Genomic DNA, 25,303 nt, shown 5'->3' with positions numbered 1-25,303 from the left:
GATTCAAGGAGGGGGGGCACGAGGGCTGCCAAGTGCAGGGTGTGGGGTGCGGAGGGAGGCACCTGCTGTCCTTCCCTGGTGACTCTTCTTCTGGGGCCACAGGCAAATCCTGGACACGGAGGACGAGCTGCAGGAGCTGCGGTCAGATGCGGTGCCCTCGGAGGTGCGTGACTGGCTGGCGTCCACCTTCACGCAGCAGACCCGGGCCAAAGGCCGCCGGGCGGAGGAGAAGCCGAAGTTCCGCAGCATCGTGCACGCCGTGCAGGCCGGCATCTTCGTGGAAAGGTAAGGCTGGCCCGCGCTCAGCCCCTCCCTCCCAGCCCTAGGCCCTGTGGCCCTGGGGCCCCTGACTCGGCTGCACCCCTTCTCCCAGACCCTTATGCTTGGGCTCTCCCCATTGTTCTCTCCTAGGATGTTCCGGAGAACATATACCGCTGTGGGCCCCACCTACTCCACCGCTGTCCACAACTGTCTCAAGGTGATGCCTGCGTTGGCGGGCGAGGGGCAGGGTTAGGGTTGCAGCAGCTGTTGGGACAGCAAGCTCTGCTTATGGCCTGACTTGTAACCTTTCTTCCCTGGGTCACACACCCTGCCTCCTTGGCTCCCCCATACCGTGAGGACCGTGGGAAGCGAGACCCATGTCACCTCCCCCCCCCCCCCCCCGCCCCGGTCTTCCTGCTTCCCGTGTCCCTGCCATTGCTGGGAAGTCCTCCTTCAAGTCTGACTCCAACCCTGGCTGCTGCAGTGGTGCTCTGTGAAGCGGGGGCCTCCCTGCCTCATGCGTTGTTTCTCTGCAGAATCTGGACCTCTGGTGCTTTGACGTCTTCGCCCTGAACCGGGCAGCCGATGACCATGCCCTGAGGACCATTGTTTTCGAGTTGCTGACCCGGCACAACCTCATCAGCCGTTTCAAGGTGGGGCGCCTGTTCTGGAAGGTTCCGCTGTTCTGGGAGGCTCCAGGTCAGGGCTGCCACCCCGTTCCACCTGCACTTGCTGCAGCCCTTGCCTCTGGCTTGGTTGATTGCTGATCTGCCACCGTGTAGCCTGGGGTCCTGCCTTCCTGGCACCCCAGCTTGCCTTGCCATTCAACCCCTTCTCAGTTATTTTGTCTCCTGCCCGTGGACCCCCGAGACCTGGAGTCTGCATATTGCTGGCTGGGTGCTTTGGGACTGGGGTCTCGCCATTGTTTCCTGGGGACGGGAGAGGGGGAAAAAACTTGTCCCACCCTCCCCCAGCAGGGCTGGGAGAGAAGGTATGTGAGTTCCCCTGCATCTTCAGCTTGGCTAGCTGGGAAGAATAACCTGGATTAAAATCTTTTTTTTTTTTTTTGAGATTTATTTATTTATTTGAGAGGTAGAGTTATAGAGAGAAGTGGTGACAGAGAGAGGTCTTCCATCTTCTCGTTCATTCCCCAAATGGCCACAATGGCCGGAGCTGAGCTGATCTGAAACCAGGAGCCAGGAGCTTCTTCTGGGTATCCCACGTGGGTGCAGGGGCCCAAGGACTTGTGCTATCCTCTGCTGCTTTCCCAGGCCATAGCAGAGAGCTGGATCGGAAGTGGAGCAGCTGGGACTCGAACTGGTGCCCATACGGGAGGGATGCTGGCACTGCAGGCAGAGGCTTAGCCCACTATGCCACAGTGCCAGCCCTGGATTAAGGTCTCCTCCAGAGCCTGTGTGGGAGAGAGCCTCTTTGGGGAAGGAATAAGGGCCAGGAAGAAATTTCCATGAGGACAAAACACATTTAGAAGCAGGGTTAAGAGGGAGTCGGAGCCAGAGGTGGAGAGAAACATGTGTACTAGGGGCGGCGGAGAGCGGCCGTCCCGGGAGGTGACCGCCTTAGGGAGCTCGGTCCCTCCATCCCGGCCTGCACCTGCCCATCGCACACTGCGCGTCCTGTGGGCCCGTCTGTGATTTTGACCTCTCCTCTTATAGCAGCTAAGGAGACGGCTCCCTCCAGGGGGCTGGATGCTCACTGGGGGGTTCACCCCCCAGGCCCCTGCTTCAGCAATGTCATTTCTCCCTTCCCATCCTGCCCTCTCCAGGACACAGAGCAGCAGGGTCCCCCTTTCCCGAGACTTTCCCCAGCTCCTGTTTCTCAAGACTGGTTCTCAGGTCAGGTTCACACATCGGCTACTCCTAAACACTGCCTGCTCACCTGGCAGCGCATGCCTTGGGGGACTGCACTGCCGTGGCTTTGGCCCAGGCCCAGGCTGCCCTGGCCTGGGGCAGTTGGAGAAAGCAGGGTGCATGTGGCTTTGGTCCCCTCTGGTGGTGGAGACCCAGCCGGTGGAGCCGCCCTTCTCAAGCTATGCAAACTCGTCCTCTGCTCCTCCCTTCTCCTTCCCTTCCCTTCAGGGACGCCATGGCAACGCAAAAGCAAGGGCAGTTGTCATGGAAACAGTCCTTTAGATTCCCTGAATTTGGGGCACAGCCCTCCAGGGGTAGGGGTGGGGACGCAGGGTTTGCCCGAGTGGTAGCACGTCTCCCGTGTCTTCTGCCACTCTGTGGCTTTCTCTGAAGGCGCTCCCCCGAGGCCTGAGCGGCAGCAGATCCAGGGACAGGGAAAGACCCCTCCGGCCCTGCCCCCTGGGAGCCCCCAGGCTTCCCAAGGAGACTGAGTTACCCCAATACGCAGAGATACAGTGGAGTTGAGAGCCCCTGGGTAGAGCACTGGCTATGGTGTGTGTGTGTGTGTGTGCGTGCGCGCGCGCTGTGCACCACATGTCAGTGCACATGGGCTGGCTGTGGTCAGGGAAGGCTTCTTGGAGGAGAGTTGATCCACGTGTGGCTGCAAGGGTCTGTGTGGCTGCCTGGTCACTCTTTCCCCTGCCTCTGAGTCCTTTTCCATGATACTAGAATTGGGGATGGGGCAGGGTAGTGGGAAGGGAGGAGAGAAGCTTTCTCCCCTTTTACTAAAAATCTCCAGGGAAATAATAATAATTATAGCTACTCTCGAGAGAGTACTTACTAACTGCCTTGTACTTATCTCATTAAATTCCAGGTAGGTGGTATTAGCTGCCTTCTGGAATTCGGTATCTGAGGCACAGGGCGGCACATGACCTGCCCAAGGTCGCACAGCCGGCAGGTAGTGGAGCCAGGATGGGCGGCCAGGTTCACCTGGCTGTGGCGCCCCTGCTCTCTGCCTCCGCTGGGGCTGCTGAGGTCAGCCTGGCCCGTCTGGACGTGGCTGCAGCGCCTCTCTCCGCTGCAGATACCTACTGTGTTCCTGATGACTCTCCTGGACGCCCTGGAGACGGGCTACGGCAAGTACAAGAATCCCTACCACAACCAGATCCATGCAGCCGACGTCACCCAGACCGTCCACTGCTTCTTGCTCCGCACGGGGATGGTGGTAGGTGGCGCCCTGGACCTCGCTCCAGCCCCTGGTGGTGGCAGGACGGACTCACTTTACTGAATTCCTGGGGGGCCTGCACTTGATGGGCAGCGGGATGCGGGGGGCGTGTTGCAGGCTGGGACGCAGGCACCTGGCTGCGTTCACCCAAGAGCTGGCCCTGGAGGTTGGCGGGAGGGGCCGCTGGTGGTATAGCCTGGCTGCGGTCTCTGGGCGGCGACTGGCCCGCGCGGGTCGGCTGTCTCTCAGGCCGTCTGTGTCTGCCCAGCACTGCTTGTCGGAGATCGAGGTCTTGGCCATCATCTTCGCCGCGGCCATCCATGACTATGAGCACACGGGCACCACCAACAGCTTCCACATCCAGACCAAGTGAGACCGGTGACGTGGCAGGGGCAGGAGGAGGGGCTGGGGCGGGGGCAGTGGAGTGTGGGTGCCGGCATCCCTCCTCGCAGGGCGCTGGACGCGGCCGCCTCTGGCTGTGCAGGTCGGAGTGTGCCATCTTGTACAATGACCGCTCGGTGCTGGAGAACCACCACATCAGCTCCGTCTTCCGCATGATGCAGGATGACGAGATGAACATTTTCATCAACCTCACCAAGGACGAGTTTGCGTAAGCAGAGCCTGCCCCGGGGTGTCCCTCACACAGCCTCTCCTAGTCCTCCTGGCATCGTGGCGCACGGGCCACTGAGCACGCCTTGCCTTGGTCTCTCCAGGGAGCTGCGGGCCCTGGTCATCGAGATGGTGCTGGCCACCGACATGTCCTGCCATTTCCAGCAAGTGAAGTCCATGAAGACTGCGCTGCAGCAGCTGGAGAGGTGGCGTGGGGCGGGGTGGGGCTGGCGGGATGGGTGTGCGAATGGGGCGGGGGTAGCACGGAGGGGAGTTGGGGACTGGGTCTTTACCTGTCCTGGCTCCAGGTATCTGAGTGTGTGTGTGTGTGTGTGAGAGAGAGAATGTGGCCCCCGGGTGTACAGACAGCACAGCATCTAGAGAGGGCTTGGGGCTGGGGGTCGGGGCAGATTCTGTCACGTCTTCAGGATGGGCTGCCTGTGAAATCTGAGGGCCATTTATTCAGTGCCCCCATGCCCTGGGGCTGCAGCACCCTTCTCTGTGAAAAGGTGAGGCCCCCTCCACTGCAGCCCAAACCCCCACCCCCAGCTTTCTGCTGGAGAGCCCTGTTGTGAGAGTCACCGCAAAGGGGGCCAGAGCAAGTGCCGCGCTTGCATCTAATGCTGCGCTCAGGTGGGCGGCGGGGTATCCGAATGGATGAGGGAGAGCGGGCTGTGTGCGCCTGCGCAGGCCCTCCGGATGTGAGTCTGTGTAATCTGAATGGATGAGGGAGAGCGGGCTGTGTGCGCCTGCGCAGGCCCTCCGGATGTGAGTCTGTGTACCGGATGTGTGCGGTGTCTCGGCAGGTCATTGTCGAGGGCATGATTCTAACGACACCTGCCGAGCGCTTATTATGAGCTACGCGCTCTTCCAAATACTCACTTGTTGGTGCCATTTATTTCTCGGAGTCGAGCCGCTGCTTTCCATGGGAGGGTTGAGGGACAGGAAATGTGCAGATTGAGATGGCGGCTGCTGAGTGGTAGGTATGGTACAGGTTTGAAGCCGGATCCTCGGATGCTAGGATCCCAGGGTTCCTCCTGGCTACCACCCTGCACAGCTGCTTCTACACACAAGGGTGCTTCAGAAAGTTCATGGGAATGGGATGAAAAGGTTACATTTATTTTGGGGCAAAGGAAGTTGAAAGGCAGTGTTTGTCACAGTGTGCACTTGTCAGGAACTCTTTGATGATCTCTCCTATGCATGGGTTTCAAGTATCTTGTGTGTGTGTGTGTGCACCAAAATAAATTTATCTTTCAATTCCACTTGTGTGGTCATTTGGAAGTATCTCCTGTGCGTGTGCGTGTTGAAGACAGGTGAGAGGATGTGCAGGAATGGGTTTGAGATGGGAATCGGTCGAAGCCTCCTTTCCCTACAAGTCCAGGCTCCCTTTGTTTGCCCCCTGCCCTCACCAGAATCGACAAGTCCAAGGCTCTGTCCCTCCTGCTGCATGCCGCCGATATCAGCCACCCCACCAAGCAGTGGGCAGTGCACAGCCGCTGGACCAAGGCGCTCATGGAGGAATTCTTCCGCCAGGTACGGAGGCGTCTTGCCCACCCCCTGCCCCTGTTGCTCTCCAAGTTCCCTACTCCTACTCCAGATCATTCTGCTACCTCCCCCTCCTGACCTGATCCCAAATACGGGGGGATAAAAATCTCATTATCCTAACAGCCCCGCGGTGGTCACCGATAGCTGTATTCCATTCCATTGCCTGTCACTCATTTCCAGGTCAGCAGTGAGGACTTTCCTGTCCTCTTCCCCCTCCCCCAGCCACTTTCCCCTCTCCTCCCCAGCTGCACCCAGGGTCTCCATCCAGTGTCCCCCACTTCCCTCTTCTGCAGGGTGACAAGGAGGCAGAGCTGGGCCTGCCCTTCTCTCCGCTCTGTGATCGCACCTCCACTCTGGTGGCCCAGTCCCAGATTGGTGAGTGTCCCGCCCCGCAGGGCAGACAAGATGGGGGAGGCACAGGGATGCTTCCTGGGCCCGGGCTAGGATTGTGCCAGGTGCCCAAGCCCCCAAGCCACTCTGTGTGGGGGAAAGCCTGCCGTGCTGGGGCCAGGAGTCCAGGGGCTGCTAGTGGTGGGAGAGCGTCTCTGGGCTTGTGCCCACTGAGAAGCTGCCAGTCCAGGTGACCTCTCTGTGCAGCTGGGGACATTGGGGGGGGGCTGGCCCTCCACTGAGCTGCCCCCTGCCCCGCAGGTTTCATTGACTTCATAGTGGAGCCCACGTTCTCCGTGCTCACCGACGTGGCTGAGAAGAGTGTGCAGCCCCTGGTAGATGAGGACTCCAAGTCTAAGAACCAGCCCAGGTGAGGACGGCAGGGGGCGCCAGCTCTCCTGGTTCTGGGCCCTACGGGGAGAGGGTGTGTGTGTGTCTGCCACTGGGTGTGGCCGCCGCGGAGGCCGTGGGAGTCCCCCGTGCTGCTTGTCACCCAGGATGAAGCCCGGAGGGGGTGGCCTGCATCTGTGCGGCCCTCCGCTGTGACTGTTTCTTCCTTTGGCTCTTTCTGCATTGCCTTTTGGCTAACCATGTTTTTATTTCTGTTCTGCCTGGAGAGAAGATGTGGAGTGCATGTGTGTGTGGGGGGGGAGGCGGAGGAGGGGGGCAGGGACTTGGGTGTGTGCAATAGAAGGAAGAGAGGCCTTGGCTCTGTAGAGCTCCTCACGGCCTCCCCGTCCCCTCCACACTGAGGTCTGGGGCAGTTCTGGGGTGGGCTGGCTCTCATCACTGGATGCGGGGGCGGGCGGCTTGCTTTCAGCTTCCAGTGGCGCCAGCCTTCTCTGGATGTGGACGTGGGGGACCCCAACCCTGACGTGGTCAGCTTCCGCTCCACCTGGACCAAGTACATTCAGGAGAACAAGCAGAAGTGGAAGGAAAGGGCAGCGAGCGGTGGGTGCCGTGGGGGCGGGGCGGGGAGACCCCCTGGGGGCAGCCAGTGGTACTGCAGGCAGGTCCGTTTTCCTTAAGCCCCCGGAGCAGACTTTGGGAATTGGGACTACAAGCACTCAAACTCAAGTTAGATCCCAGGAAAGACGAAACTGGCTGAATGGGTGCGGGAGAGAGGGCAGTGGCAGTTGTAACATTCTACAACCCAGGGGCCAGGCGTGTTGCGGCCTCTGCACATGGGCCCCAGGGCACCTGGGGCTCGGATGGCCCTCGAGTGGGGCTGGAGGGTTGTGAGTCTCAGTGAGGCCCGAAAGGCTGTCCTAGGTGGGGATTGGTTGAATGTAGCCTAGCAATGGGGCGGCGGTGGTCCAGCCTTGGCTGCCTGTACGCCCCCTGCAGGCGTCACCAACCAGATGTCCATTGACGAGCTGTCCCCCTGTGAAGAAGAGGCCCCGCCCTCGCCTGCTGAGGATGAACACAACCAGAATGGAAATCTGGACTAGCCCTGGGGCTGGCCCGGGTGAGCCTGGGGTGCAGGAGGGAGCTGGGGGTTCCATACAGCATCAGCCGTCAGCCATCTGGTGGGGGGGAGGTCTGTGGATGTGAGGGTCCGAGGGAGTGCCGGTGGAGTACTGAGTCAGGGCATGGGCGGGAGCAGGGCCCCCCACCTTGCTCTGTCCCCCAGCCCCTGCGGCAGGAATGAGGGAGGCAATGCCCCGCCCTGGGAGCCGGAGGGTGGGGTCTGTGCCTGTTGAGGGCCACAGAGAAGAGGTGCCGGCCTTGATGCCAGGCCCGGGGAGATGGGTGATTTCCCCTTGGAGGGTCACCTTCCCGGGAGTGGGGGCCTGGCAGGGCTCAGACAGCAGGCCAGCCTGCAGGTGAAGGCAGCGGCCAGGGCGCTGAGGCCTCCCCGTCTCTCCCCAGGTTCTCCCGAGTCCAGAGTGTTCGATGTCATCAGCACCATCCATCAGGACATCTGCTCCAAGGGGCCGCCCGCCCGGAGGCCACGTGCCAGAGATCTTGGGTTGGGGGAGGGCCCCTTCCACCTGCCACCCACTGGGTCCCACTTTAATCTCTGGGCGGCAGGACTGAGCAAGCCCAGGCTCCCAGTGGTCACTGTGTCCATCCCCTTGCCTCTGGACTCCCCCCATGGCCTTGGCTGTCTGGGAGCTGGGGAGCCTCCTGGGGGTAGGGTCAGAGCTGCCAGCCCCCGGGCCCTCCCCCATCCTTTTTGCCTCCAAGTTTCTAAGCAATACATTTCGGGGGTTCCCTCGGCCCGCACCCCCACCCCAGATCTTAGCTGGCAGGTCTGGGGCCCCCTTCTCCTCCCCCTGGGAAGGGCTGAAGTAGGGTAGAAAGCTGGGGTCCCCCCCGCCCAAGTGTGGGGGGAGGGGAGTGGCTTCCTCGGGGCCTAGTTCCTTTCTGGGCCCCCCGGGAGTGGGCTGGGGGCAGCCTCGGCGCCCGCACCTGCACTGCTTCAGCCCCCGGCCCAGCCTGACTCCCTGCCAACATCCCTCCCTCTCTCCCATTCTGCCGCAGGGACTCGGGGCAGGGGAGCCACGAGGGCTAGGGGCTGGAAGGATTGGGTTGGGCCCCCGGCTGAGCCCTCTGCCCTCTTCCTCCCCCTTTCCCCCCAACCCCCCTGGGGGGGGACTCAGAGGCTCCCATCCGACCAATGTCTGTAAAAGGGGCGGGGTGTCTTCAGGAAGCGTCTTAGAGCTCTGGCTGGAGAGAGCTGGGTGGGGGGCGATTGAGGCGTGGCCCCGGAACCCTGTGCAGTCTCCCGCACCACCAGGCCCTCCCCAGGGACCCTGGGGAGGGGCGTGTGCTGGGCAGATGGGAAGGGGCTCCAGGCGGCGGCTATCAGGTCGTCTGGTGCCCCTTCCCCTCCCCAGGCCCCTCCCGCCCCCTGCCCCAGGTGACCGCCCTCCTCCGCCCGTGTACATACGAGCCATGCATTTGTACCGTGGGCCCCGTGCGTGTGAGCTCCGCATCCGCGGTCTGAGACCCGCCACCCCAGTACTCGCCCCTGACGCATGTGACTCACGCCCGCCCTGGTCTCCCACGCCCCTTCTATAGCCAGAGATCAATAAAGAAGGGAGACCGGGCCTTGCCTGTGTCGGGTGTTCACTGGGTGAAGTCGGCCGAGCCCCGTTGCACGCACTAAGCTCTCTGAGGCTCCGGAAGGTCCTGGCAAGCTGAGGCCCACGGAGAGCTCGCCCTGCCCCAGGTGCGACCCTGTGCCCGTCTTTGGCTCTGCTCTTTGTTCTCTGTGGCGTTGCCTCCCTGCCCATTTGCCCTGCACTACCTGGCACAGTCTAAACAGCGGCAGGAGAGGCCTGGGTCTGGGATGGAAGGAAGAGGGTCTTAACACACCCTTGCTTTGCGCCCCTCAAAGGGAGAGAGCACCCTTGCAGCTCCCAGCCAGCGCCTCTTGGATAGAGCTGGAATGAGGGAGCTGGAGGAAGAAACCCATCCATAAAGAAGGCAGGAGAGGCTGCGAGGGCTGTCAAGGGGGCACCCACCCATTTCGGTATCCCGGCTCCCGAGGGCCTTGTCCAAGTGCAGTTCCCCACTTTGGTCAGCAGGCGGCACCCACGGCACAGTTAACAGCTTTCAGTCGTCAGGTGCAGGGCATCCGGGGCAGATGGTGGCGCCTTTCCTTACTAGAAAAAGAACTCCCACCTGCCTGGCCCCCACCCCTCTATCTGCAGCAAGCAGCGCAGGCTTCTGCCCCCACCCCAGGCGGCCGGGCTGGAGGGAAGAGTCTCTAGGTCCAGAAAAAAGGAAAGTGCCAAGGACCTAAAACCAAATTTATCACTTTTTAAAAACAAGAGATTTTTTTTCTCCAAAAGTGAGGAAATAAGAAACAAATCCAGTGTCCATGCATCCCCCAACCGCGGCCTTGATTCCAGGACACCTCCTCCTCTCTCAGACCTGTGGTGAGGGAGGAGGCAGAAAGAGAAGGTTGAAGCCAAAGCCAGCTGGTCCCCTTGCGCATGCGCGCTGACCTGCCCACCCGCCACCTGCCCAGCACCCGGTGTCGCGGGACACGGGTCTCTGCCTGTTTCTAGTCTATGCAGGGGCAGCAAGTATTCTCAGACAGGAGGGCCTCTCACCAATGTCCCTCCTGCCATCCTGGCCCCGGGAAAGGTGAGGAGCACCCTTTGGCAGTCAACATCCATTATCCCCAAATTGGCTTTGGTCACCTGTTCCCCACTGCGGGGGTCAGAGGTCCGACATGGAGTCTGACCTCACTCCCTGGTGCTGCAGCTTAGTCCCATTCCGCTGTGGGCCCGTCCAAGGAGACCCAAGTCCTCTTACCAGAGAGGATAAGTTCTCAGCGACAGAAATGAGTTCCCTTTCTCTGTTGCCAGAGACACCCTCCCGCCCCCTTGCCCTTAAGAACATGGCCTATTCTGCGGGCCGGGCGGCCCAGCCCCTGGCCCTGCTTACCGCGCTGGCTCCCTGGGAGTCTTGCGATGTTTTCGCGGTGGAGGGTTCCTCGCCGGGCCTCTCCTGAGCTCTGGGGCTGGGCTGTGCAGGCTCTGGGGAGGGAGAGGTGGCATTTGTGGGGAACTTGGAGAGGGCAGAGCCCTGCTCCCTGCGTCCTGAGCTGCGAGGAGCCGGGAGAGGAGCCCAGGACCTGCAGTGCCTTCTCTGGTCACCATGGCTCCCTTAGGCTCACTGCTGTTTCTTAACAATCTGCCATCAGCAAAATCGCAAAAACAACAGGAAACACAAGAGCCACCCAAAACAAACCTCTGCAGAATGTTAGGAAGAGTTGGAGCAGACACTCCGTGTGGACCTGAACTGACAGGAGACCACTACTATTTTGGTCTTTATGCCACCCATGCCAGCATACTTTGCACTGCATTGCAGAAATAGTAATGTGCTGGCTTGTGGGTGCCCTGTGGGGAGTACTGTGTAACAGCATAGACACTGTATCACCTTCATGCTGTTGGCAAACTCCTGGCTTATGGAATACAGCTAGAATAAAGACTGTGGACACATTAGCACCATGCCTACTGCAAGGCTGGTGGGCTTGTGCATTTCAGGGGCTGTGCTACAGTTTCATTTAATAGTCACACACCACCCAGTGGACAGCGGCACCTTCTCTTTTATACACTGAGCTCTGCTCTGGGCAGAGGAGGTGCTGAGTGACACGTTTAGGGTTCTAGCTTCCCCGACACCGCCCCCGTGGGGGGCCTTGGGGGTCCAAGGTGGGAGGGGTGGGGTTAGAAAGGAAAGGTGTGGACTGGAGTACATGTAGATGCATCCCCAGCCTTGAGCCCTGGCCCTCACCCTCCCCAGTGTGCAATCTTGTTTTCTGCTGGGCTGGGGGAAATGGTTTGCCTGGGGCCCGCACATACTTTGCGCTGTCGCTGAGGGGCCCAGCCTGGACTCGGCTCCTGTGCCTGGGGCCCCAGGTGGCTGGCACTCCTGGGCCCCTGTGCTCTCGGCGGCTCCTTCGGGCTCCTCTCCTTGCTGCTGTTGCCCTAGGTGGTGTTCAACCATCATCTGGAGCTCTGGAGGCACAGAGAGGGGGAGGCGACAGTGGACACGGCTGCCTGGGGTCCCCCTGAACTCAGCAGCCTCCCCGAGGGCACTGAGATTTGAACAAGGAGAGCACCGAGCTGGGCAATAAGGAGGCACAAAAGCTAGACCACAAGAAGGGCTTCTGCCGGGGCAGCAGGTGAAGCCCCTGCGTGTGAGGCCGGTATCCCATATCAGAGAGCCGCTTTGAGTCCCGGATACTCTGCTTCCCACCCAGCTTCCTGCTAATGCGCCTGGGAAGACGGCAGAAGACGGCCCACATATTTGGGCTCCTGTCACTCATGGGAGACACCTGGATGGAGTTCTGTAGCTCCTGGCTCCTGGCTTCAGCCTGGCCCAGCCCTGGCTGTCATGGCCACTTGGGGAGTGAACCAGCAGGTGGAAGATCTTCTCTCTCTCTCTCTCTCTCTCTCTCTTGCTCTGCCTTTCAAATAACTAAGTAAATACACCTTAAAATACTTCCTCCAAAGGTTGGTGGGGCTGGTGTGGTATAGTGGGTTGAGCTGCTGCCTACAACACCAACAACCTATAGGGGCGCTGGTTCGAGTCCTGACCGCTCTGCTTCCAGTCCAGCTCCCAGCTGATGCACCTGGGAGAGCAGCGGAAGATGGCCCAAGTGCTAGGGCCCCTGCCACCACATGGAAGGAGGCTTTGGCCTGGCCCAAGCCTGGCCATTGCAGCTCTCTGGGGAGTGAACCAGCAGATGGATGATCTTATCTCCCTGTCTCTGCCTCTCTCTCAGTCACTCTGCCTTTCAAATAAAATCATTCTAAAAAAAAAACCCAAACAAACAAGAAAGATACTGGGCTTGCTGGGACACAGGGCATCCCCTAAGGGAAGGAAAGACTCCGGCAGCCTTTGCATAGCTGCTATGAGCTGCGCGCTATGCTGTGGGGTCGCCAGTGTTTTTCATTTTTCTGCCATCTTCGAGGTTCATGTTCAGGCAGTTTCTCCGGTCAGCGGCAGCCCTCAGTCATCTAGCATGAGCTCCGCCATGACAAAGGCAGAGGCAGACCTGAGGGACCCCCCCCCCCAGGACCCCTTCCAAACGGGCCCTCGGGGCGGGGGGCGAACCTTTCATGGTGGGTGTGGTCCTTGTCATCTTCTTCCGTTGCCGTGGAGACATTGCCAGACTGGGCTGTGAAGAACACGGAGCACAGATGGGTGCCAGCCCTCCTCGCCCTCCTCCCCTGCCATGCCTCGATGCTGGATCGGAGGCTGGGAACAGGTCGGAGGGGAGGGGGCTTCAGCAAGGGAGGGCAAAGAATTCCTGCTTCCCCAGCCACCTGCTCGGTGGTATAGGGAGGTGTGTGTGTGTGTGTGTGTGTGTAGGTCCACCCATCCACCTGTTGGGATGCAGGGTTTTGAGGACTTGCCCCCTCACCCCAATGAGTTGTGGGTCCCTTGGGCTGAGCCGAGTGGAAGGGGCCAGCTCACCTTGAGAAGTGGGTTGGGGATCCTGTCTTCATCGACCTCTGAGGGGGACAGGGAGAGGAGAAGGTGATAAGGACAGGAGACCCAGGGGACTCCACAGTTACCAAGGTGGGGAAGCTCTGCAGTCTGGTGTCCCTTACCTCCACCTCCAAGAAGCTGGCCCTGATGCCTGCCCCAGGCCTTCTCCCTCCAGTTCCCCTCCTGCTCTGCTGGCTGGCTCTGACCCATGCCCCTAGTGTTGTCCTTGACCACGAGGTCAGTTGGAGACTCCATTTTTGCCTCAGCCCCAGAGGTCCCTGAAAGCAGGGACCTCCAGCCACTCTTTCCCTCTCCAGGTCTCTTCCCCACCCCTGGGCCCTGTACAGTAGGTGACACTGAGAGACGACAGCAAATTCATTCTGTGCAGGGGCCAAAGAGGCTCTGGCATTCCCAGGAGGTGGAGCCCCCTGCCCCCGGCTTCTCGTCCAGCTCACTGGCCCTCCATGGTCTCCGAGCCCTTCATGAGGACATGGGCGGCCAGCATCCCAGCTGCTCCCGGGGCTGTTTCTAACCTTCCCTGTCCCCTCTGGGGGCCGCCAAGCAAGCTGGTGGAGGCGGGCCCTCCCCCTCACAGCTGTCACTGCCTCTGGGGGTGGGGGCAGCAGTGCTGGAGAAACCTGGGAGGCTGTTGCCACAGCAACCGGCACTCCGATGACCACCGAACTCCTCCTGGGGGGTTAGGACTTGGGTGGTCTCTTCAGCTTCCTGGCACTGCCCTGTCTTGCCAACCGCAGGAGGAGATCCTGCTACTGTAGCCACCATTTGCTGGCCTTTAGCATCCCAGGGCCCTGCTCTCTGGCTACCTGGTACCCTACTTCTCCCACCGGCACCCAGCAGCTGTCTGCTTCAGGCCCCCAGTCCCATCAGTGATCCGTCCCTGGGTTACCTGGGGAAGACTGGTCACTGGTCAGCACGAGGGTGGCAGGGGTAGGGCGGCGCCTCCGAATCTGGGGGGGGAGGTGGGGAAGTGGGAAGAGGTCAAGGACAGATGGGACCATGAACGCTCTGCCCCTTAACATACCTCAGAAAACCCCACAGTGCCCTGGACCCACTGTGCCCATCCCCCTTCCTGGGGGGAGCCGCTCCTGAGCACCCAGAGCCCATGGGTCTCACACTCGCCCCCTCGCCCCGTCTGGCTGCTCCATCTTAGTGGCCAGATCTGCTCTAGTGCATCGATCTCTGGCCAGCAGTCCTTCCGTCCATCCTGGATCAATGGTCAGAAATAACCCGGGAGGGTCCAGGCCTTTCCCTTGGCTCTCAGCCATCCCCACCCAAGAAGACATTAACCCTCAGGGGGCCAACAGCATCCCTCCGAGCCCCTCTCTTCCCCTCAGAGTCCTTGGATGCAGCGTGTTTCTGATCCTCCAGCAGATCTACAACACCGGGAGGAGCCCCAGCTAGGACCCGGGTCAGGCCTTAAAGTTGAGCTGGAAGCTCTTATGCTGAGTTTTGAGGTCTCCTTCTAAGACATTAACACACAAAGCTGGTGCACTGCTGGACCCCCGGAGCACCCCCTCCCCTGCTGCTGTTCTTCTGTCATGCTGCCAATAAAGTCAGTTGTTGTTGAAGTCAGCCCAAGGACTCCTGGGACATGTAGTTTTCCCCTTCCTCTGGACTCAGAGCCTTGGAAATGAGTGGAATGAAGGGGGTTGGAGTCTAGGCGGCAGCTCCCTCCAGGAGGGCAGCGAGGAGGAAGACCAACAACACTGAATGATCAAATCCCCCTGCTTTGCAGCTGGCTTACTCGGCATCAAAGCCACTGGCAGTGTGGGGTGGGGGGTGGTGAAACACGGCCCTCCTCTATACCAGTGGTGCTAGCTAGGGAAGGGGGGCTGTGCAAGCCTGAGTGAGGGGGGCTTTCCCCAAAGAAGAAGCAGGGGCTCCCAATGGGGCTGGTGGGAGTGGGGCACTGTTTCCCAGGAGCCTCGAGTAGCATCTGTTTTTGGTGACATTTCAAGGTCCCTAGCAGTAGCGGTCCTCTGTGTGTGTGTGCACGCACTGCTCAGATATTAACCGTCGATTGTCTCTGCCCATTCCTGGGCGATCTGTGCAAAGGGGGTGGAGCCCTCTTTTTACTAGGAGAAACTCTTCCTCCCTGCAGGGAGGGCAGAAGAGCGGAAGAGGCAGGGGGAGGCGGCGGTGGGGGTGGCTCGGTTGAGATGGCCATCCACGCGGGGAGAAGAGCCTGCCAACGTGGCGGCCTGAGAGGGTGGCGGGGCTCTGCGACCCTGGACAAGCCCCTCCCTTATCCTATTTTCTTGCCTTGGACAAGGTTTCTAATCACTCTGAATCCTGGAGACAGCCTACAGCGGGAGGCAGGGAGGTCACACTTGCTGGGGCTCTTCGCCTCGCACCTTTCTCGATTCTGGCTCTCAAGGTCACACGGTGCCTTTGCTTCTCTATTTATTTCCACAACAGTCAGGCCGAGGACCTGGGAGCTGGGTCCTCCCTCGCCGCCCGCCACTCTGTGCTCCGTAGCTCAGAGTGTCCAACTCCTTTGGCCGCTCCATGCAGGGCTGGGTTAGGGGTTCCTGCCAAGCCTGGAACTTTCTGCCTATACACTTGGTGACGCAGCAGGAGGGGCCGAGGTTCGACTGCAGGTAGAATTTCAGGCCGTAGAGACACAGATTTCTAAAGATCTCAGTAAGGCAGGTCTGCATCCCAGCTCTCTGGCTCCATCTTGCTCCTTGGCACTGCCCTACACTCCTCCCTTGTCCCCCAAATCCCTAAGCCAGTTGCCCCTCCCCCCCCACCAACCCACACCTACTCCACCTGCCTCCTCCAACAGCAAACAGAAGCAGGTGTCAGGCCCTGTCTGGGCCAGTGAGAGGCATTTGGAACCTCCCATCCCACCCCACCGCAGCCCAACTTTTGGGCCTTCTTCTGGGGTGTGAGGTCATTGTAGCCAGTCCCCTGCCTCCAAGCATAACAGCTTTCCCCTTTGACCCCAAGGGAACGCTTCGTGCTAGAAGCTCTCTCCATCTTCCTCATTCTCAGGAGGCTTGTGGAGCTGCATCTGGCCCCTCCCACAGTCACACCTTAGAGGCTGCAGGTGCCACTCAGCCCAGGCCAGGGGTGGGTGGGGTAGAGACCCAGGAGTTGTGGAGTGTGCACCTGCCCTTTCCCATCATCCACAGCTGAGGCTGCCACACAGCCAGAGTAGCAACCACAGAGGCCCTCTCCCAGCCCACCCCAACAAGAGGGCTCACCGGTTTTTCTTTGGGGGTGGGGGGGTGTTGCAGCACAGCCAGGGCCTGGCAGCTGTTGGGGGAAGCAGAGAGCTGACCTTGCGGGAATGGGATGTTCTAGGGATGGGTGTCTAGGCAGGTGGGCAGAGAATACAGAGAGATGGAGCAATGGGCGAATACGGAGGCATCTGGCAAACAGGCAGTAGTAAGGACCATGGGTGGCCGCCCTCTCCACACACGCTCACTGCTCACTCTCTCGCTGAGACACGCACTTGCTCACAGCTCAGACACTGCCGCTCTGCCAGGCTGCTGAGCTAAAAATAGGCCAGGCCAGGAGGCTGGGCCAGGGCCCTGGACTCCCACCTCTTGAGCGGGGCTGTCACTGTGCCTCTTCCTTTCCTGTGGCAAAGCTGGGACCCCCATCTCTAGAAAGCCCCCATCTCTGGCCTCTGAGCACCACTCACTCCATCCCATCCCACTCCAGCATCCGAAGGGCAGGAGCCGGGACTCTGGACCCACGTGTCCAGACTCACAGGAGAAGGAGCCTCAGCCTACAGACCCGAGCAGCCCCCTCCCCCAAAGCTGCAGGCCTCTGGGCGGCTGTCCTCAGCCCCTTCCCAAAGCCGACACTCCCTGGAGCCTGCAAGGTGTGCCTCCAGGTAGGAGGGGACAGGGAGAGCTGCTTCTCCAACTCCCACCTTATCCGCCCGCGCCCTCCCTCACCGATCCCCTCCCTGCCCCCCGAGCAGACACCAACCTCAGAAACTCTGGCGGGGGCTGACTGGGTGGGGGAGGCAAGACGGGTAAAGGGGGAGGGGTCGTGTCCTCGGGCAGGCCCCCTCCCCCAGGGCTGGGGCGTGGGGAGTGACTCTCGCGGGGACAGGCAGCGGGTGGAGGCGCTCCTCCTGCGGTCCGTCTCAAGGCACAGATGGGCAGATGTGGCTCCGGCGGTGGGGGAGGGGACGGAAGACCCCCAAAGGAGCGCGTTTGTCCTCAAAGGGGCGCGCTGCTGCCGCCAAGACTAGGCAGGGATCCTGGGTGCCCCCGGTCCAGCGGTCCCCCGTCCTCCGCTGGGCGAGTCCCCTGCCGCCCCGCCCTGCTCCGCACCTGCTCCGCCGCCTCGGGGTCAAGGTGCGGCTCCAGCAGCGGGACCGTGAACTGGATCTTCCGGGGACTGTTGTCTTGCTCCATGACTGGGGCGGCGGCCGCTGCGCCCGCGCTGCGGCGGCGAGGGGAAAGACGGAGGGACTCGGGGCTGGGGCGGGCGCGCTCCCTTCTCCGCTCCGCTCCGGCCCCGGCCCCAGCCCGGCGTGCACGGCTCCCGGCTCCCGGCTCCCGGCTCCCGGCTCCCGGCTCAGCGCTCCCAGCTCGCGGCTTCGGGGACTCTGTGGCTGCCGATTGGCTCCGCACCCGCCCCTCCCGGCCCCCTCCCCCTCCCCCAGCCCGTAGCCTTAACCCCGTCGTGGCCGCGCCCGCGGCGGCGGGGGTCACCGCCCCGCGGGCGGGTGCGAAGGCCCGGGCGTGGCCGGGTGGCAGTCTGAGTGGACTGTGCCAGCGGCCGGCCGGCTCTCCTCGGAGTTCTCGCCAGGGAGTAGAGGTGGAGAGCGGCTGCGAGGAACTTTTCCAAGCTGGGGCAGGTCTGGGGGACTGGGCAGGTAGGTGGAGGGGCGCTGCGGGAGAGGAGGCGGCGCAAACCCCAGAGGAAGAATTTGTGTAAGGTCTTCCAGGGGGGTGTCTCCCAGAGAAAAGGCCGGAAGGGGGATTTGGGCGTGCAGCAGCCGGGTCTAGGGTTAGATTCGGAGAGGACACACTGGTGGAGGTGAAAACCCTGAGGGGAGCTGAGCCCCGGGCGGGGAGGGGTTGGGGGTGGGGGCGTCTCTCTGGACGCCCCCTTGCGGGGGTGGTGGTGTGGGGCTTGGAGAGAGAGAGGCTCATGTGGGACTGGGCAGAAGTAGCATAGGATGGGCAGCCAACAAAGCTTGTGAAATAGATTCCACTTTCTGCTTGCTAAATTATAGGGATTGGAAAGTAGGTGAAAGGCCTTTCCATGGGGCGGCTTGTTTACTGATGGCTTGTTTACTTACACACTGGGCCTCCGTGGAAATGATCTGTGATTGAAGGGGTGCAAGTTAGACTACGTGAAGAACTTACTTGTTTGGGGGAGAGCCCAGGCGTCCATCCATATCATGGAGTGAGGGAGCCAGGGCTTTCAGGGAATCGCTGGGCAGAGGGAGATGGGTGCTGGGTCTAGGACAGGGGCAGGGCTGGCTGGCCGCCTCTGTGTTGGGGGCAGGCAGGGGGTGGGGAGAGGTACCAGGAGTGCTGAGGGAGCAGCCTAGGCTGGGTCAGAGGAATCTGTTTCTTTTGAATCTTAAGCCAAGCATGAGTTCCCTGCAGGTTTCTGGCTGCTTCTCTGGGGCTCTTAGGATCATCTTCAACTCCCAGTTGCCTCCTCTTCTGGGCAGCCCTTCCCCGGCCTGGATTGCACGTGGCCCCTTCCCCTCCTACCTCCCAAAATAACCTCTCTTGCCCTCCCCCCTGGCCATATCCCTTTACATCTGCTGGGCTCAGTTTTCTCTGGGCCAGGCTGGGTTAGAGGAACCCAGGAGCCCTCGCCTTGCTTTGCTTAAGCGGCCCCCTTTTGCCCTCACTTGGCCTCCAGCCACGGTGCCTACACCCAGCCTGCTCCCTCAGAGCCCCTTTGTTGTGGGGTTCTCTGGACATGGGGGTTTCCCAGTGGTGCCCCCACCCCCAGCTTTGCACCCCCCCACCCTGCGGGAGGGAGGGAGCTGTTGTGGAGGCACCGAAGCAGAGGGAATGAGGGTGTGTGTGGGGTGGAGGTGGGGGTGGGGGGAGCTGCCAGGCCCATTAGGGCCAAGTCACTGCTCCAGCCTCCTCCCATACACTCCACCTCCTGTGCGCACAGAATGGAATCCTCTAAAATAGGTGGCTTCTCTGTTCTCATCCTGTTCTGCCAGGCCCATGGGTAGGACTTGGAGCCAGGATTCCCTCCCACACCCTCATCTCTGGGGGCTGAGGCCCTGCTCACTGAGCCCTGATCTCATTTGTCAAATGGGCATACTGGTTCCTGCCTCCTGGGGTTGAGCGTCCGAGGAGGTAAGGCACCTGGCACCTTGCTATTTCTGTTTCGCCCGCTCCTAGCCCGGCTGCCGCACTGGGAGGCAGCTCTCCAGCTTCTCTTCAGATCCACGCCGCTACCCCATGTCCATTATTAACGAAAGATTCCTTCATTTATTTGAAAGATAGAGTGATTGGGACACACGCACACACACACACACGCACATGCACACGCGAGTGCACCTGCCTCTTCCATCTGTTGGTTCACTCCCCAAATGCCCACAACAGCTGGAGCTGGGTCAGGTCAAAGCTGGGAGCCAGGAACTCCCTCTGTCTCCCATGAGGGTGCAGGGGCCCAAGCACTTGGGCCATCTTCTGCTGCTTTCCCAGGCTCATTTGCAAGGAGCTGGATCGGAAGCGGAGCAGCCGATGTGGGATGTGGGAGTCCCAAGCTGCAGCTTAGCCCCCTGTGCCACAACCACCTCTCCCGCTATTTAGCCTGGGCCTCCTCCATATCCCCTTCTTTCTCTCAAACTTCGGCCTGGTTGTGGAAATTCCTCCCCGAGTCTCACACCCACCCTTCAAGTGTGGCCCCCATAGGTGCTAGATCCTCAGACCTCCTTGTCTGCAGAGCTGCAGGTGCAGACGGGGCTGACAGAGCTGGGGCTTTGCAGAGGTGGCTGGCGGGTGTGTGTGTGTGTGTGTGTGTGTGTGTGTGTGGGAAGAGGGGCAGGAGCAGCTGTGGCTGGGGCGGAGGCAGAGGAGGAGCAGCAGGGGGAGCCTGGGGGCAGGTGGGCCAGTGTGGGTGGTGGGGAGGGGAGTGTGGCTGGCGGGGGCCATCTGGAAAGGTGTGTGTGTGTCATTGTGACCTTTATTTACACCCATAGCTGTGTGAGTGCCTGCTGGGCTCGTGGGTGTGAGAAGCCTGGGCTGCCCACGCATGGCTGGGGAGCTGTCACGGACTGCACCTGCTCTCGGAGCCCTTGCTAGATCGAGCGAGAGGTAGAACCGGGTGCCAGCCCCTCCCGCAGCTTGCTTGAGCCCACATCAGGTGTGCCTCAGTGTGCAGGTGTTGGCATCCCACAGCCGGGGCTGGAGCCGCAGCTGCCCCGCGTGGTACACTTCTGAGTCCATGAATATTTAAGGTTACAGGGCTGTGACAGGGTGATGCAGCCACTTAGCGGCTCCCCCTCTCCCCTCCTCCAGGTTAATGGGGCCATTCTTTGTTGCCCTCAGCACTTTCTGCTTTTATTTATCTACTCTGCTCACTCCCACCTACCTCCAGCTGCATTAATTTGCCGATCCTCACAAACAACCGGGTGGAGGGGTAGGTATTAGGGTCTTCATTTTCCAAGGAAACTGTAGGGCGGGGTTGCTGACAGGGGCCACCTGGGCTGGCATCTGGGAGGTGAGGGTCCAATTCCCACCCTTGCTGCCAACTCCCTGGGTGAGTCCTCCCCTAACAATGCACGCACAGGCACACACATGCACACATGAACATACACATGTACACACACAGTGCACACATGTACACACACATGCCTGCATGCCCTATGACAGGGATCTGGCAACCATGGGGGTCTCTTCCTGTCCTAATATTGTCACTCTGAGTTGCGGGGTGGGGTGGGGGGGCGTCACACAGTCAGGACATCTCAGAACCCAGCTTTTAGCACCCAGCAGAGAGGGACCTTGTCTTTGGCTTTGCATTTCTCCTTATCCAGCTGGGGTGGTGCGGGAGGCTCCTGCTTGTTGAATACAGGGTGCGCACGTGCTGTGTCCCATACAGCTTTAAGACCTAGGGCTGGAGATGGCTTTTGTTTTAAAATTTTTATGTGTTTGAAAGGCAGATGGAAGGAGGTAGCGAGGGAGAGCTAGATGGGGGAGGGTGAGAGAGAGCTAGAGTGAGAGTGAGAGCGAGAGTGAGAGCGAGAGAGCGAGCGCAAGTGTTTTCTTCTGCTGGTTCATTCCCCAACTGCTGAGCTAGGGCAAAGCCCGGAGCCAGGTTCCCAATCTAGTTCTCCCACATGGGTGGCAGGAATTCAATTACACGAGTCTGCCAGGGCCTGTATTCTCAGGAAGCTGGAATTGGGGGCATAAAAGCGGCACTCTGATGTGGGACACAGGCACCAGGTCCAGCGCCCTGACTGCTAAGCCAAGCAGCTGCCTTCATTCCCCGGAAGGAGCAATGACCCCACCCACAGGGGCCTCCCGGGAAGCCATGTGCTTGCACTAAGGGCTGCATCTCAGAGCTGTGACAGATGCTCTGAAAACCTGCCCTCTCCCCCCCCCCCCCGGGGGGGTAGTCTTTGACCTTTGCGGGGTTTGCTCTTTTGGAAATGGCTCAGAGTCTCTAGGGGCCAAGTCTTATGAAGAGGGAGGGAGGCCAGGTAGGGGGCAGGCCTTGATCTGGAGCCAAAGCATGGGTGCCCTGTGGAGTCTGTGTGTCCCCTCGTCCCCCAGGGGTGCCAGAGCCCACCTAGGAATCTGTAGAGCTTCTTTGGAGCCCCAGGAGCAGCACTGGAATAGTGACGTGGGTTCCCCGGGGAGACCTTGGGAGGCCCAGGCCCCGGGGCGGTGTGCAGCTCCGTGTGCCTGTGAAAAAGCCCATGGCAGCCGTTCTGCCAGGCTGGGGTGCACAGCCCTGCAGCTGGCGCTCTTGGGAATGAGGCCAGAGCTGCTGACTCACACAGAGGGGCTGCTCACTTCCCAAGTGCTTTGCCTCTTTGCAAACTGTGGAAACCACTGGCACGGGTAGGGGGCACAGCCTGTGGGATCAGCCGGGCCAAGCTTCTGGGCTGGGAGGGCCACACTGAGGCCCGAGAGAGGGAGGAAGCAGCTCCCTCAAGGCCTGGAAGCTTGCCTGTGTTTTCCTGGGAGAAGCAGACTGAAACAGCAAGGCCCAGATGACCCTCGAGATGTAGTGTAGCCTCTGGTCCCCAGCACCCCGGTCAGCCCCTGCCATCCCCAACTCTCTCACAGGTTGAATTTTGAATATTTACATGTGGATATAAGATTTGTTCACTTATTTGAAAGACAGAGTTACATAGGAAGAAAAGAGAGAGAGCGAGAGCGAGAGAGAGAGTTCTTCCACCTGCTGGTTCACTCCCCAAATGGCCACAGTGGCTGGGGCTGGGCCAGGCTGAAGCCAGGAGCCAGGAGGAGCTTCATCTGGGTCTCCCATGGGGGTACAGGGGCCCCAGCAATTGGGTCATCTTCCATTAGTGGGGAGCTGGACTGGAAGTGGAGCAGCTGGGACTTGCACTGGCCTTCTATGGGATACCAACACCACAGGCGCAGCTTAACCCGCTGGCTGTACCGCAGCTGCAGCCGCTGGCCCCCTTTCAAAAATGTTGATGCTCACGCCAGGGTGCCACACTGGGGATTGGTATGTGCTTAGCATTGTGCTGAGCACTAGGGACCCAGTGGAGCGGAAAACAGAGAGCTTCTGTCCCAACTACAGCCTGGCGGGAGCCAGGGCGCTGGTGGAGTGACCAAGGAGCCATCATCACTCGAAAGGGAGCAATGGGGGAGTGGGGGCAGGAAGGAGCCAGCATGACCTCCGACTGCTCAGACCCCACCCCCACCCCCCACACTGTGGCATTCAAATCCCCAGCCGCTGGGGCATTCTGGCCACCTTCAGATACCAGCTGTGTTGCCTTGCAGCTCTGTGACCTCGGGCAAGTTGCTTGACCTCTCTGAGTTTTAGTTTCCTCACCCTTAAAAGTAGATGAATGACAGGCAGCCCCGGTATCTACAGTGAGGGCTGGGATGACGCAAGCCGAGAAGTACCTGGGAAAGTTTTCTCCCTGGACTCCAGGGAAAGCAGGCCTGGAGCCTGGGGCTTTCCTGGACCCCGGGACAGAGGTGTGTGCTGGACATCTGCTCCTCCTGCCCCGGCCCCTTTGTCGGAGCAGCGCTCTTGATGTGTGGTTGTGTCCTCCCCAGCAAGGGTGACCACCCTGCTCCGCTAATTAACACCCGCCCGGTTAATGATTAAATCTAATGACTTTGACAAGGGGGTGGGGAGAGTGGAAAATTCCCGAGGGAGGGCAGGTGACCGGGAGCAGGAGCCGACACCCCCAGGGCCCTGGGCTTGTTGTGAGCTGCTCAGATTTTCTCCTGGGGCTGCTCAGCAGGGGAGTGTGGACAGAGCCGGGTCATGTGAAGGTACAGTCCGGTCTGTGTCCCAGGCCTGGCACAGGGCAGCGGGCCCTGGCTTGCATTCCTGCTGGGGCTGCAGGGATGGGGTGTGATGGAGTTCAAATGTCCTGGGGTGGCCAAAACAAAGTACTTGAGGTTGGGTGGCCTAAAAATCACATGAATTGATTCTCTAGAGGTTCACGTTCAGCGAGGCCACAGGCTCTAGGGAAGACTCTGGCTTTGTTTCGGCTTCTGATGGCCTCAGTGTCCGTGGCTTGTGGCAGCCTGGCTCCGAATTCTGCCTCCGTCCTCACCTGGTCTTCTCTCTCTTGTGTATCTTCCTCTTCCTCACTTTAAAAAGATTTATTTATTTACTTGAAGAGTTACAGAGAGAGAGGGGGAGAGACAGAGAGAGAGAGCGAGGTCTTCCACCCGCTGGTTCACTCCCCAAATGGCTGCAATGGCCAGGGTTTGGCCAGGCTGAAGCCAGGAGCCAGGAGCTTCTTCCGGGTCTCCCACATGAGTGCAGGAGCTCAAGCACTTGGGCCATCCTCCGCTGCTTTCCCAGGTGCATTAGCAGGAGCTGGATGGGAAGTGGAGCAGCAGGACACGAACCGGCACCTATATGGGATGCCAGTGTGGCAGGCGGCGGCTTTACCTCTGTACCACTGTGCTGGCCCCCCCATTTCATCGTCTTGTAAGAATCCCAGTCATAGGATTTAGGGCCCACTCTGAGTCCAGGCTTATTTCATCTTGACCTCTTCAATCACTTACATCAGCAAAGACCCTCCTTCTATATTCTGAGGTTCTGGGTGCATATGACCCTTTGGGGTACCGTGCTGATAGGGCAGGGGCTTGGTGAGAGCTGTAGGATGCCAGGCAGCTGGGCTGGGGCTGGCGATAGCTCTCCCTTCCCCAGCAAGTGACAGGGACCCTGGGTGTGATTGTGCTGGGTCTCAAGGGGCCTTGAAGCATAGGCTACTGGTGGGAAGAGGGGACAAACGGGCTGCTCTACACTGCAGAACAGAATGCGGGGGGAGATTTGAATGGGTCCCTGTAGTTTGGCTGCAGTGCGGGGAGACTGTAACTTGGGCAAGGCATAACCATGTTTGTCATATAATTAAAACTAAAGCTGCAGGGGCCTGCATTGTGGCGCAGTGGTTTAAGCTACCACATGCAACACCAGAATCCCACAACAGAGCACCGGTTCAAGCCCCCGCTTCTCTGCTTCCAATCCAGCTCCCTGCTAATGCACCCAGGAAGGCAGCAGAAGATGGCTCAAGTGCTTGGGTTCCTGCCACTCACATGGGAGACCCTGATGGAGTTCTGGGATCCTGACTTTGACCAGGTCTAACCCTGGCTGTTGCAGCCATTTGGGGAGTGAATCAGCAGATGGGAGATTCTGTCTGTCTCTGGTGCCCTGACTTTCAGATAAATAAATAAATCTTAAAAAATATATAGCTGCACCTTGATGGCACAGTCCAAGGTGCCTTTTAAGCTCATGACACTTTCTCATTCCTGGCATTCCCTTACGCTTTGTTCAGGGTTAACCTGTCCCCTTGCTCCTGGGTGGAAAATCGAGAAAGCTTCTTAGCTTTTCTGCCCCCTCGCAGCTATGAGACGGTCTCGAACCAGAACTGAGAATGGCTGGGCTAATGCAGGAATCAAACCCGGAAGCAGTAACTGTCACCTCTACTGCCTGCTGGGCCCTGCCCCTGCGGAAGCCACGGTACAGGAGCCCGGGCAGGGCCGGCTGTTCCTCTGTTCCTCCCCCAGGTGCTCCCTCGCCTTGGGCCCTCAAACCCTCGCAGTGGCAGTTTTAGAAGGAGGGGCTATGATGGGGGGCAGAGGGAGTGAGGTGGGGAACAGGGGGATGGGATGGTGGGGGGCAGAGGGGTTGAGGTGAGGGGAGAGGGGGAGAGAAGGTGGGGACAGAGGGGGTGGGATGGTGGGGGCAGAGGGGTTGAGGTGGGGGGAGAGGGGGTGGGCTGGTGGGGACAGAGGGGGTAGGGTGGGATGGT

General features: G+C 60.1%; 2 protein-coding genes across 3 annotated transcripts in view; one reads left to right on the top strand and one right to left on the bottom strand.

Moving 5' to 3' along the window:
• PDE1B (phosphodiesterase 1B) overlaps positions 1-8,948 on the top strand; it is a 29,867-nt gene extending 20,919 nt beyond the window's left edge. For both annotated transcript variants that reach the window (XM_062202151.1, XM_062202152.1), the window contains 13 exons: positions 103-285; positions 412-478; positions 798-914; positions 3,214-3,354; positions 3,623-3,723; positions 3,839-3,964; positions 4,068-4,169; positions 5,376-5,496; positions 5,802-5,883; positions 6,160-6,268; positions 6,719-6,849; positions 7,246-7,366; positions 7,771-8,948. In XM_062202151.1, coding sequence (XP_062058135.1) covers positions 103-285; positions 412-478; positions 798-914; positions 3,214-3,354; positions 3,623-3,723; positions 3,839-3,964; positions 4,068-4,169; positions 5,376-5,496; positions 5,802-5,883; positions 6,160-6,268; positions 6,719-6,849; positions 7,246-7,349 — 1,384 coding nt within the window. In that variant the 3' untranslated portion in view covers positions 7,350-7,366; positions 7,771-8,948. The remainder of the gene's footprint in view (positions 1-102; positions 286-411; positions 479-797; positions 915-3,213; positions 3,355-3,622; positions 3,724-3,838; positions 3,965-4,067; positions 4,170-5,375; positions 5,497-5,801; positions 5,884-6,159; positions 6,269-6,718; positions 6,850-7,245; positions 7,367-7,770) is intronic.
• Positions 8,949-9,645: 697 nt separating this feature from the next.
• On the bottom strand, positions 9,646-17,439 carry PPP1R1A (protein phosphatase 1 regulatory inhibitor subunit 1A). The gene is made up of 7 exons (XM_062202150.1): positions 17,172-17,439; positions 13,763-13,823; positions 12,841-12,878; positions 12,478-12,541; positions 11,220-11,375; positions 10,303-10,394; positions 9,646-9,783 (listed from the first exon to the last, which is right to left on the bottom strand). The coding sequence occupies exons 1-7, from the start codon at positions 17,253-17,255 to the stop codon at positions 9,778-9,780; spliced, it is 501 nt and encodes a 166-aa protein (XP_062058134.1). The 5' UTR covers positions 17,256-17,439; the 3' UTR covers positions 9,646-9,777.
• Between the last annotated feature and the right edge of the window lie 7,864 nt (positions 17,440-25,303).

The sequence above is a fragment of the Lepus europaeus genome, chromosome 10, assembly GCF_033115175.1.
Source record: "Lepus europaeus isolate LE1 chromosome 10, mLepTim1.pri, whole genome shotgun sequence".
NCBI lineage: Eukaryota > Metazoa > Chordata > Mammalia > Lagomorpha > Leporidae > Lepus > Lepus europaeus.
Note: the sequence above shows the minus strand (reverse complement) of the source record. Positions and strands in the feature narration are given on the sequence as shown.

Bases quoted from the DNA above. Each gene is read 5' to 3' on its own strand.
- PPP1R1A (XM_062202150.1), bottom strand. From the start codon at position 17,255: ATGGAGCAAGACAACAGTCCCCGGAAGATCCAGTTCACGGTCCCGCTG. The intron at 12,542-12,840 runs GTGAGCTGGCCC...TGTTCTTCACAG, and splicing joins TCCCCAACCCACTTCTCAAG to CCCAGTCTGGCAATGTCTCC. The intron at 11,376-12,477 runs GTTCGCCCCCCG...CTGTGCCTCCAG, and splicing joins GACCACACCCACCATGAAAG to AGCTCCAGATGATGGTTGAA.